This window comes from Cannabis sativa, chromosome X (genome assembly GCF_029168945.1).
Source record: "Cannabis sativa cultivar Pink pepper isolate KNU-18-1 chromosome X, ASM2916894v1, whole genome shotgun sequence".
Taxonomy (NCBI): Eukaryota; Viridiplantae; Streptophyta; class Magnoliopsida; order Rosales; family Cannabaceae; genus Cannabis; species Cannabis sativa.
Genome location: NC_083610.1, coordinates 29,518,887 through 29,532,498, shown reverse-complemented (window position 1 = coordinate 29,532,498; position 13,612 = coordinate 29,518,887). Strand labels below are relative to the sequence as shown.

At 30.8% G+C, this 13,612-nt stretch overlaps 1 protein-coding gene across 1 annotated transcript; it reads right to left on the bottom strand.

The window, feature by feature from the left end:
* Positions 1-11,327: 11,327 nt before the first annotated feature.
* LOC115714431 (cytochrome P450 81Q32) lies at positions 11,328-13,392 on the bottom strand. Its single transcript, XM_030643149.2, has 2 exons — positions 12,312-13,392; positions 11,328-12,228 (listed from the first exon to the last, which is right to left on the bottom strand). The coding sequence occupies exons 1-2, from the start codon at positions 13,200-13,202 to the stop codon at positions 11,608-11,610; spliced, it is 1,512 nt and encodes a 503-aa protein (XP_030499009.1). The 5' UTR covers positions 13,203-13,392; the 3' UTR covers positions 11,328-11,607.
* Positions 13,393-13,612: the final 220 nt, after the last annotated feature.

Sequence of the window (13,612 nt, the reverse complement as noted above, 5' to 3'; positions counted from 1 at the left end):
GATTGTTAAGAAAATATAATTTAAATATTTTCTATGTGCAAATATATGCACATTCTTCTTTTGAGCCTTATAAATAACAATGAAAAGAATCTTCTGGTTCTTCAACAAAATTTAGTCAAATTCTTTGACAATTTATTGCATATGATTGATCATGTCAAAATAATTCAATTCATGAACTTCAGGTTCACTATAATTTGTATTTCAATGAAACTTTCAAAATGTAATGTAAATTCATTACAACATAATCATTACAAGTTTCATTTTTATATACACGAATAATATAATTATATTATTCTCCAAAACATATACACTCTTCAGGAATCACTATCATCAATTCAATGATGTGTATAATTTAAAAGATACATGACAACTTCATCATGTTATTGTAATGGTCAAATAGATATAACCATAACGTATCATTCATTTTTCCTGATATCTTTTTAACAAGTCGTCTAATTTATTAATAGACTATTCATCAGTCTAATTATCATGACTTGATATATTATATATTTAAATGTACAACAAGTACATATAATAAGTTATTTATTATCACTTTCATAACTAGATAAAAGTTACACATCTAGGTACATACAAAGACATTTTACTGCTCAAAGTAGCAATTGTATGTAAGACTTCTTCAGGAAGCTTTTCAACTAATCATTTTGTGATTCTTTATCACTTTGATTATATTGGATCACTAACAAATATTAGTAAATTATATATCCACTTTTGGGAATATGCAAACTGAATTATATGGTAACTATATATTTACATATCATGTACCAACAATAGTTTAAAACTATTGATTTCAAGAAATAATAAAATATGTATATATTAATTTGCTTCTGGCATTACCAATATATGTGAAATCTATATTCTTTGAAATAGAATTTTATGTCTATTCATTCTCTTTAGGTAATGATATTTAAATATTCTAAATGTACAATAAGTTTGTACAATTCACATTCTATTAAATAATCAAGTATACTTTTATCTTGACTATAAGTGTGTCCGTACTACAGGTACGCGACCACTATTATTCAATTCCACACATGATATATAGATTTCATGCACTTTGATTGTGTGTGGTATCTCATCTTTTGGTTATTTCCAATTTCTTCTGGAAATATTTGAGTAGCAAACAATGCCATTGATTATTTAAAATCATTACATTCACTTCGGGGAATGACGTTGAACAAGTAGAACATTATTATAAATTTCTTAAAAATTTATTACTTGTTCATATATAAAAAGAAATTACTCAGCAATTTCTTTAACAATATTTCAAAGAATATATGAATACAATTTTTGCATAATCTCCAAGATGTATGCAAAATTTGATCTTTAATATATGTCACATGCAATAATTTTCAACATTGCAAGCAATAACAGTGTATAATAACATGACTAATACAAACAATCTTTAAAAGTAGTTGACTTCAATTCGTATCATTCTCTGCAGGGAATGATGAACAATAAATACATGTCTCATGTATTTAAATAACATTAGTCATGCTCACTGTTATTCTTATACTTTGATGTTTCAATGCAATTTTCTTAATATTCTTTTTAGGTATTCAAAACCTACTATAAAATTGCATCAATAATAATCATTTTTAATGATTCTTTAGTTGTATTCACATAAATACAATCATTTTTTTTTTGACAAATATAAAACATTTACTTCTGGAAATGTTTGTCAAAATCTATATCGATATTAAATTACTTTTCATTGTCCTCAAAGAATACAAGAACATATATATAAATATGTATTCATCTCTTTCATTATATATCCATCAACTATATAATGGATATTACGTTTGCATAATCTTCAGGATATATGCAAGATTTTATTGAGGACGCATAATCATCAGGATATATGCAATATTTTATCGAGGATGCATAATCTTCAGGATATATGCAATATTTTATCGATGATGCATAATCTTTAAGATATATGCAATATTTTATCGAGGATACATAATCTTCAGGATATATGTATAATTTATATAGATTTTCTTTATCATATCATAGACAAACATATATTGTAAATATTATGAATGATAAGAACATAATATGTATATATATATGAATCAATAATAAATATATAAAAACATATACATATATATAATATATAGATATATATAGATAAAAAGAAAAAAGAAAACCAAAGGATTCTTGAAATTGTTTCAGTCAGATAAGTATATATATAAATATATATTTAGTGTATCGTGACTTTGAAACAATTCAAGAATTTTAACAAAATACTTACATTGGGTCTTAGGCAGAGACTCATGCTTGAAGCTTGGGCAGAGACTCGTGCTTGAAGCTTGGGCAGAGACTCGTGCTGATAACGTGTTATAAAATAATATAAAATAATATAAAGTAGATGAGAAGAAAGAAGAAGAAAATGAAGAGAGAAAGAGAAAGTGAATGAGAATTTCTGAGTTGTTTATTCCAATGGGGTGAACCCCTATTTATACAAATACAAGAGTGAGATATTAAGAAACTAAGAAAAAGGGAAACTAAGGAAAAGAGGAATGTTGATTACAATTCATGGTAATAAATAAAAGATTTGGACATCCACATAATTATTAATATTTATAACATGTAGTGAATATTATTAGATATATATATAAATGATTAATGTAACCATTATGGTTACACTTTTTTTATAACCTACTCTCATCATTAGCAGGTCAACTTTCTATTTTTAGGCTTAAATAAATTAATTTTTTAATTAAAATATTTAATAAAACTTTTTTAGAAATTAATATAATTTTTTTTTATTTTAAAAAAAATAAATCAAATCAGGTTAATATCATGTTACAGTAAATTTATTAATTATTTTTTGTAAATTTTAAAATTAATCATAACCGTCTAATAATGATCCAATGACTAAAAATAAATGTAACCATCATGGTTACATATTTAATATAACCATTGAAACCTCCTATATATATATATATACTAGCAAAAACTACGTGCGAGGCACGTATACTAAATTTTATGCTAGTTTTTTTCTATGTTATTTGAAAGTGATACAATAAAAAATTAAAGAAAAAACATTATTAGTTATTAGGTGAGATTATTTGAATAAAGAACAATAAATAATCACGTAAAAATCAAAAATAATTATTTGAATAAAGAATTCAATATACACATTTATATATATGAATCTCATTAATCAAAAAGAATTATTAAATATATGAACAATAATTTGTCACGCTATATGTTTCCCAATAAAGAAATCCACCTCCTCATAGTCAAAAATAAACAATATATGTAATAGAGATCTTTGTAATGAAGTACTTAAAAGAAACAAAACTTCAGTTAGCATAATCGGAAAAGGTTTAAGTGAACTAAATAATGACTAAGAAGATCTAAATTACAAAATGAAAATAACATGTCTATATGAGTATGATTCTATTGCTATATGAGCATAATTGATCTAAGAGAAAATAGATAAACTTATAAACATATAAATATACTTAATATTAATTTTGACAAAGAAACAATTCAATTATAAACAATTTTAAATATCAGCTTGACAATTTCAACACACTAATTACTCATTAAATAACCATAATGTATACATCATGATAATTTTATTTTATTTGATATCAAATGATAGAGATTATTGAGGTTTTCAGCCATGGAAAATACACTATGATCAAAAAGTAATGCTCATTAATTGTATATTTCAAAGAAACCCTAATTTCCATGAATGTCCCTAATAATATATAAACAATAAAGTTGTAAATTAAAAAAAAAAAGTAGCAAAATTTCATTTAATATAAGAAATAGAACAAATTGAAGATTTATACAATACTGAAATTTGAACTCTTAGAAGCCATTAGCGAAGGGGCGAAACTCGTTAAATCTCCTAGTTGAACACTACCTTAAAAAAAATTAAATGATGTGGAGGTTTTTTTATGTGTTTCTGTTTCGATATGTTCTTTTAAAACACCATAAATTGTAAAACAAGCCTAACAGTTGCTTAATGTTTCCTTAGCTTTAACGTGGCACCCACTTCTTAGATTGACTTTTTTATCTTGTATATTTATGTATCTTTGAGATTTAACGAAAAAGGCTCTATTGCCTTGAGATTTAAACCACGTTTGGTTTTCTTATTATTTACAGGGCCGGCATGCTTTGGTCTATGATATAAATACAACAAATGAGACTTGGGAGTGGGTTGACCTTAAGGAGGTAACAATTGTGTTTTAAAATCGTGGTTCCTGAAGAATGTTTCAAGATACAAGTATGATGGGTTTTTTATATTATAGACGATTTGTTCCAAAACATAATAGAACTAACCAATTTAGGTTAATGATCTGGCTTCTGATATGTCCATATTAAAGATGATTGGGGGTGTGCGGTTCTGTAAATGCTATGAAATAATTTTGTAGTTAGTCTGTGAATATTGCAATGAAAGTGTTGGTTTGACCTGGCAATTTTGTGGTTACAACTTACAAGAATTCTTGACAAGGTTGTTGAATAGTAAACCAATATAAAACTTGTTTTACTCTGTTGAATAATATGAAAGATAATTCATTTTTTCACCATGTTTAAAAATAAATACAAATTTGATGAGCATATTACTTTTTTTTTTCTTTTTTTAATTGAGAGTCTCAGAGTATCAAATCCCGAGTTGTTTTTTTTTTTTTAAATGTGTTGTGATTCTCGAATATTTAGCATCAAATATCAGTTCAAATATTAATACAATTTGTTTTATTATTATTTTATTATATATAAATAATATTTTATTATTTTATTCAATAAAAATTAAAAGTCACTCAAATATTAGTTCAAATATTAATGGGATTTGTTTTATTATTATTTTATTATATATAAATAATATTTTATTATTTTATTAAATAAAAATTAAAAGTCACCCATAAATTTCTCAAAAACCAAAAATTTTAGTTATATAGGCACACTTTATATAGAATAGATATATATATGGAACATTTTTTAATGAATTTGGAGAAAAAACGCATGCTAAGATTTTAGGAAAGGAAGGCGTGACTTGGAGAGAAGGGGCAGCTGCTACTCAAACCTTGAGAAACAGAGATCAAAATAAAAAAAAAAGAAGAAGAAAAAAAGAAAAAGTTTATTTGAGTGTTATTTATTTATTTATTTTTTTTGATAATATGTGTGATAACACTCAAATACTTAAATACTCAAATAATGAATGAATATTTGAGTGTTATTTAGGATTTTAGTTTTGCATTTTAATTTTGGGATTGGCAAAATCAAGAGGAAGAAAAGGAGAAATTTGGAGAAAAAAAATAGTCTTGTGACAACTCTAAAATGAGTTTTGATTTCTATATCTTTTTTCTTTTAAATTTTGTAATTTTTGCACAATCTATTATGAGTTAATTTTTTTTTCTTGCTAAAATTATTTTACTGACTAGAAATTGTGATTTGATATTTGTTGCTATGTTTAGTGAAATGATTTTGTTAATTTAAGAGTGCTTATTGTGTAATAGCTTATTTTTACTTGATCATCGTTAGTAAGTTGCAAGCTGATCTTGATTTTGGAAAAAATAGAGTTAGTAAAATTACTTGAATGATGCATGAATATCACTTTAAAAAAATGTGGTTTGTAAATGACATAAGAATATGTTATTTACATTGTATGACTTGAAAGAATTGTGCTTAAATTAGTATTATTAAAATTACATGGGCGTAAGAATATGTTAGTTAATTTATAGAATCATAACATAAACACTTTGAAAAAATAATTATGACATTTTAAATTCCTAATTGACATTATCAATTTACAATAATACTCATTTACACCATTTTATCAACATTGTATTTTTAGTCTAATTTAATAAATCTAGCTTGTTTTCTTCTCATAGTTTGTGTTTGTTAATTTTTACATATTCTCATCACTTTATTATTTTGTTGAAACCAATTTGTGAGTAATTAGTTTTATAAACTAATTTCTAATTTTCAATCCCTATGGAGACGATACTCAACTTATCACTTTATTACTTGTTGACAATTGTGTGCACTTGCATAGAGTAATTTTCACAACACTTATCCAAGTTCAATTTAGTTGTATGCCTAGCAGTAGTTATGGAAAATTTAGTAACAGTAGTTCCCTTAGTAGATAGATCTGGGCGGGCTTCGGGTAGAGTGTCAGCAACCGCGGGCTGGACCCTGTGCATCCAAGAAGCAAGCAGATAACACCTTCAACCTTTCTTTAACTCCCAGATGAATTGCTCATACCCTTCTCCACGTATTTGGTCTGGGTACTAGTGATGTTGCACCTCGGGCTCTGGAGACAGTGTGTACACACTACTCACTTCCCAATATTCAAAGCTAGAATTTAAAAGGTTATCACTAGATGAAGATGAACTTGCACGGAGTTGAGGATGATCTTTGTACAAGAGTTGGAGAAAGTCTTGGTCGATATGGTGCTTGCCTCCCTAGAAATCACCAGGATTCATCTACAAAAAGATGGGAGACAAGAAAGTTAGAGTTAGACGGATCAAAAGATGAAAAATAGATTTTATATGCCGACAAGGCAAGATTAAAGACAAAAAGAAGGGATTTCATTTAAAAATAGAATTCCCAAACCCAGAAGTTCATATTGGGTTTTATGCCCTAAATAAAACTCATTTCAATATAATCAGATTTACTTATTAATATAGATCAGAACTAACATTTAATGTTGCATGGTTCACATGATTTATTTCATGATTATATGTACATAATGTATAAATTCATCTGAAACCCTTTTCACATACTTGATCCTGTTTATTGTGTTGTCAACACATTGGAAAGTAAACATGACTATGTGAATAAAGTTTCCTAGATTTATCAGACATAGGGTTTTACTGATATGATAATCTACAACAGAGTTTACTTGCATTTGGAGAAGTGCTATGTTCTTTCCAGAGCATTGGTTAAAGTAAAGCTTAGGTTGGATGCATGGAGTATGCATCGGAAGGGACCGATATTGAACTTTGACTTAATTTAATAAATTTACCGTAATATCTATTCAAGTCAATATCGCCTAGTTGATCCTAGATCAAATGTTCTTAATCCTGTTATGATTAGGCTCAATCTTGAAAGGCTATTCGTGTTCTTTGATTTGTTAGTTAAGCCTACTTTTAGGTCAGGGTGATACGTACATTTTGGGAACACAGTAGTGCAATTGAGTGGGAGCGCTAGCATAAACATGGAATCTATAGCTTCTATCTGGCGAATAGTAAGCAAAGGATGATCTCCTTCGAGCTTGACCAAACGAACATAAATGGTGGAGTACTCATTTCACATAAGCTGAAATATCATTTATACGGGGTCAAGTGTTTTAAGGATTAAATACATTGTAGGGTGTAACGGTAATCTAATCCCTTTACAGTGTAGATCATTCATATAGAGGATCATTGATCACATTAGGATTATAACAATGGATAACTAATGATGCGTCTATATGGTGGAACATATAGAGCATTCTATATACTGAGAGTGCAATTCTAAGTTCTATGCGTGGATTCAACGAAGAATTAATAAGTTAGTGAATTTTAGTGCTAAATTCTTGATCTACTTATTGGAAGCTCGGTTATATAGACCCATGGTCCCCGCACTAGTTGAGATAATATTGCTTGTAAGACTGATATAATTGGTTTTGATTAATCAATTATAATTCTCAATTTAGACTACGTCTATTTGTGAAATTTTCACTAAGTAAGGGCGAAATTTTAAAGAAAGAGTTAATAGGGGCATATTTGTTAATTATGATACTTTGTATGGTTCAATTAATAAATAAATGACAATATTATTTAATAATTATTTATAGTTATTAAATAGTTAGAATTGACATTTAAATGGTTGAATTAGAAAATTGACGTTTTTGAGAAAATCAGATGCAGAAAAGATAAAACTGCAAAATTGCAAAAAGTGAGGCCCAAATCCACTAGTATAGGGCCGGCCACTTTTATAGAAATTTACCTTTGATATTTTCATTATTTTAATGCCAAATAATTCAAACCTAACCCTAGTGGAATGCTATAAATAGATAGTGAAGGCTTCAGGAAAATTACACTTAAATTTTCTATTTTTCCTTCAGAGAAAAAACTGAGCCTTCTCTCTCCCTATCTTTGGCCGAACCCACTCTCTCTCTCTCTTCCTCATTGAGATTTCGAAATTATTAGTGTATGAGTAGTGCCCACACACAGCAAGTGATACCTCAACCATAGTGAGGAAGATCGTGAAGAAAGACTTTCAGCAAGAAGGAGTTTCAGCACTAAAGAATTAGAGAAAGAGATCCAGGTTCAGATATTGATAATGCTCTGCTACAGAAAGGAATCAAGGGCTAGATATCTGAACGGAAGGAGTCATTATGTTCCGCTGCACCCAATGTAAGGTTTCTTAACTTTATATGTGTTTAATTTCATCGTTTTAGAAAGTTCTTATTTAGGATGTTAATAAACATACTTGTGAGTAGATCTAAGATCCTGGTAAAATAATTCCAACAGTTCAAACCCTTGAAAGATACCTGGAAATCTTTAGAATTCCGTGAATAGGTGGAAATGAATGATTTTAGGTCAAAATTGATATGCATTAAGAGAGTCAGAAGTTATAATCGAAGGTTAGTCAAAATTTCAAGCCTTAATTTCATCTATGCTATAATTAGTCAAGAACAGTTCAAGAACATATAAATTTGCAGCAAGAAATCTAGAAAATAATGCATACATTAAATGAATATTGCATAAAGTAAAGGGAAAGTAACTTATTCACTGTTCGAAGCTCTTTTGATATGCTTGGAGGGTAACATCAATATACTTTCCAGCAACTTTTTTTAAAGATTTGAGAGTAAAATATGAAGAAAAATTCTTGCTCCAGTTCTCCGAGAATAAAAAAAGCTAAAATGGTTCCCACGAAGGTTTAAACCCCTTTTACAGGCACCTAAAAGAGAAAATTGATTCATTCAATATTCAAAATTTATATTTTCCACCCAAAAGTGTACATTAAGTACTCATTATGAATGACAGATGTCATGCATGTTGTACCCCTCAACCGTCAGTGCGTGACTCAAGGTACAACTTCCAAGAGGCATTTAATGCCCAAACACTGAAGAGACTCTCATTCAAGTCACATCGGATCAACTTCAACAACCAGGACACGCGTCACCCATCTAGACAACTTCCTACCTAAATGAAGTCCACGTGCGACCAAGAAGGTCCTGTAGACTTGGGGGCAAATGTTATTCTAATTTTTACACTATGACGTGGCACCTGACTAGATGACACATGTCTTACAATTCTCAACCTGGGCAGATGGTTTTACTCCTAGCAGCCTGTAAAGATTGATATGAAAGTCCAAGTTGTACATAAATAGCAAGATGTCCAAGCAGAGTCGTTGGTGGACATCCGACTAGCTCGATCGTGTGATCAACTTGCATGCACCGGTCATGAAATGTGAGTTGCTAATTCCAGCAGTAATCGATACGCTTCAAACTTGCATATCATGAAGCAATCCATACTTTTGTGGGATTAATTTGTATCTTCAGAGAATTAAGGCAATTAACCTAGATTTGCCTAATTTCTTCATTGTAATTATAAAAATATGCTAGTTTCCTATTTTATTTCTTATAGATTAAGGAAAACCATTTCTATGTAATTAGACCCTATAAATAGTAGTCTCATTGCACTATTCAGGGACACGAAACTAATCAGACGAAACACTCAAGAGAAAAATTACGATCTAAGAGTAAATTACTCAAAGATCTTTGTAAGAGCTTTCGAGAAGTAATACTTCATTCTTTGTCTCACAAGTTAATACAACTAAAAGGGGAGTAGGTTATTACTACTATCACGGGGCCAAACTTCTACAAATCCTGGTATTTTCTTTATTCATTATTCTTTTCTTTCTACTACTTATTCAATCTAATTGTTTTAATTAAGACTCATTAGCGTTGGCTAGAAGTGAGGTCAACATGTACCACTTTTGAAAATACAAGGTATAAATTGTCATTTAATAAATTAGAGAGCTCAATCAATAATTTTTATAAAACACATGCTCCAAAATAATATTTGCTTATTTAAAAGTAATATAAAATGAAATTGTCATAGCATACGTTTATTGATTATTATATTTTTTTCAAAAAGGGCATACATTAAATTATTGAATTGAGAGAAGGCATGAGGCACAATAAAATTATTAAACCCTATACAATAATGGAACTCTTTGTAGGAGATTTTATTTTTTAAAAAGAAATTCTTTATTTGAACTTAGTTTTGTTGATTTCTTGAAGAGAATTTGCTAAAAGGCGTCACTGATACTTAATACTCTCATTAGTATCATACTGTTATTGATATAATTAAGTATTGTTCACATATACTTTAAGAAAATAGTTTTTAGAGAATATCGCTAACCAATCATAGGGTACTACCTATAGAAGGTGATGTGCATTACTGGTACCTAATATCAATGCTCTTTCTTGAATTGTACTTTTTACACGCCACTGTGTTGGAAACTTGTATTGAAATTCATTTGGTGCTTTGGAATGCTAGGTACCTTAAGGTATTAAGTATACAAGATGTGACATATTATTATTAATGTAATTTATCATTAGAACTCATATATTTTAATTAAATAAATAATATAAAAAATTGTTAATCACTTTTAACAGACTATAGTGGTATAGTATTGGACACCTTAAAGTACCTACTAGCAAGAGAAATGTCAAAAAGCACCAGTGCTGCCTAGTACTGTTCTTGCTATCAAATTGATGCAATTAAGTATCAGATCACATATAATTTAATATAAAAACATTGAAGGGATATCGCTAACTACTCGTACAACGCCACCTGTAGAAGGTGCTAGGCATCACTGATACCCAATTGCTATGGGCACCAAGGTGCCTAGTACCCCTATGAGATGACACTCTATAATTGGTTAACAATTATCTATAATTTTTATTAAATAAAAATAAGTGAAACCTGATATTAAATTACACCAATAGCTATTGGTGCAATTAAGTATTGGATCATATATAATATAATATAATATAATAACATTAAAGAGATATTGCTAATCAATCGTAAAGCACTACTCTATAAGGCGTTAGGCACCACTAGTACCTAATATTAATGCTCTTAATGGGGCACTAAGGTGCCTAGTACCACTATAAGATGACACCCTATAACTAGTTAGCGGTTTTTTATAATCTTTATTAAATTAAAATAAGTGAGACCTGATATTAAATTACAGCAATAATAATAGTACACCTCACAAAATCTTAAGTAACTTTGATGCCCTTTATTTTCCTAAGGTGGCGTTTGGTTGGAGGCAATAAAATGGAATAAAAAGGAAAGGAAACAATTTTTATTCTATTCTTTTGTTTGGTTGCAATTTAAGGAATTGGAATATCATTCCAACAGATTGGCCTTTCTACCATTTTGGTGGAATGACTATACCATTTTGAAATGAAAGGAAAGACCATTCCAATGCAAGAATTTAAAAAATTTAATAATTTTTCTTATCAATTTTTTATGCATTTTAAATTTTATTCTATTCCATTTCTATTCTAATTCTCATTTTCATTCCTATAAATTATATTGGAAAGAGAGTCTATCTTGGACTCTAGAGCTTGAAAAGAAGGCCCATCATAGTTGGGCGCGGTCTGTACTTTGCGAATAAGGGTTGCGCTTTAGGCATTGTGAGCCCAGCTCCTTCAGTCATATCAACCAACTCCTCGCCACTTCTCTCCCACTGAAAGCACTGAATAAACGATCCTACTGCCAAACCAACTACACGCATCGCCAAGCTCTCGCCGGGACAACCCCTCCTTCCCGCTCCAAATGGCAGAAATTTGAAATGAAACCCGTCCACTCCCTCAACTTGGAATCTCTCCGGCTTAAACTTTTCTGGCTCGTCCCAAATTTTGGGGTCATGTTGTATGGCCCACATGTTCACCAACAGCATCGTGCCACGTAGGACGCGAAATCCCCCAACGGTGCACTCCTCCGAGGACTCGTGCGGAACCAAAAGTGGATCAGCTGGGCATAGTCGAAGGGTCTCATATATAACGCCCCGGAGGTACGGAAGTTTGAGAAGATCCGACTCTTCTATCAACCTGTTTTGACCGATATTCGCCTCAATTTCGGCATGGGCTTTGAGAAGGGCCTCTGGGTTGTTGAGCAAGAGGCTCATTGCCCATTCCATGGTTCCGGCAGAAGTATCTGTACCTGCCGATAGCATTACCTGACACTAATGATATTAGTAAGATTACAAGAATAGAGGGACAAGAAAAAAAACAGAGTAAAGTCCAAATAAAACAGACTCACTAGCAGCATGCCTCTTATGAACTCGTCAGTGTAATATCCGGGTTCAGTTTCTTGTAGTGATAATAAAACATCAATCATGGTTCTCTCTTCAGAACCAGAATTTGTATTTGTTTTTCTATGATGTTCAATCAAATCCTGCATGAACTTATCCCTCTTACTCTGTAACGACACCAACTTCGTATCCAGTCCGCTTAATCCAAAATAGTTCAAAACAGGAACAAAGTCTCCAATGTTAGTGGCCCCGCTCAAGCGAAACGTCTCGGTCACAATTTCTTTGAACTGACTCCCTTCCACTTCGGCTGCATTCTCCCCGTAGTATCTCTTTCCTGCAATCATTCTCATAACAATATTAAGAGTCAACTCGAAAAATGTTGACTTCATTTCAATGTTCTGAAATTTATCGTCTTGACAGCCTCGAAAGAGTTGGCGAACCGACGACCTTGTCTCAGATAAGCGCACCCCACTAAACATGTTGAGTCTGTTCGACGACAATAACTCGATGGAAGCTATGCGCCTCAAGTTTCGCCAGTGGGGACCATAAGAGGCCCAGGTCAGTGTAGAATAGTTATAGCCGAGGTGTTTTCCTGCCAACAAAGTAGGACGGTTAGAGAAAGTGACGTCGTTTTTGGTGAAGCATTCCTCTGCGGCTGAAGGGGAAGATATGAGCACGACGGGACGGGAACCGAACTGGATGTGTATAACGGGACCGTATTGGTGGCTTAACTTGGCAAGTGTTCGGTGGAGAGGTTTCTTTAAAAGGTAGAGGTGACCTATAATCGGTAAGGAAAAAGCAGGGCTTGGTGGGAGTCCCTTGTTCTTCTGAAGCAAATAAAATTTTAGGAAATAAAGAGAAATGAACAGGAAAAGGTAGTAGTAGAATGGTGCATCCATGAAGAGAGATTGTCTGCAATTCTGTGAGATATATCTCACATATATATATTTCTATTTCTTCTTACTTAGTTACTAACTTTACTATGATGTTTTTATAGCAATGTACGAACCTTTTGGTGCTTTTTAATCCCTCCATTTGAGATATTTTTGATGATGAAAGGTACAGGTGGTTAACGCTAGTCACAATGTGACAATTTTGTCAATTTTAGGTACTTTTTATTTGATTAAATATTAGCTGCGAGTCGGCCTAGCCTAGCTCAGCTAGAAGTATCAACTTCAATGTGTAATTTGTCTAAAGATGCAATGCTGCAATTGATTATGATTGAATGTTATTTGGCTGACGTGTTAATTATGCCATGAATGTTGCGTTCTGTACATACCGGACATATATTTAATGAAAGTGTACGTCG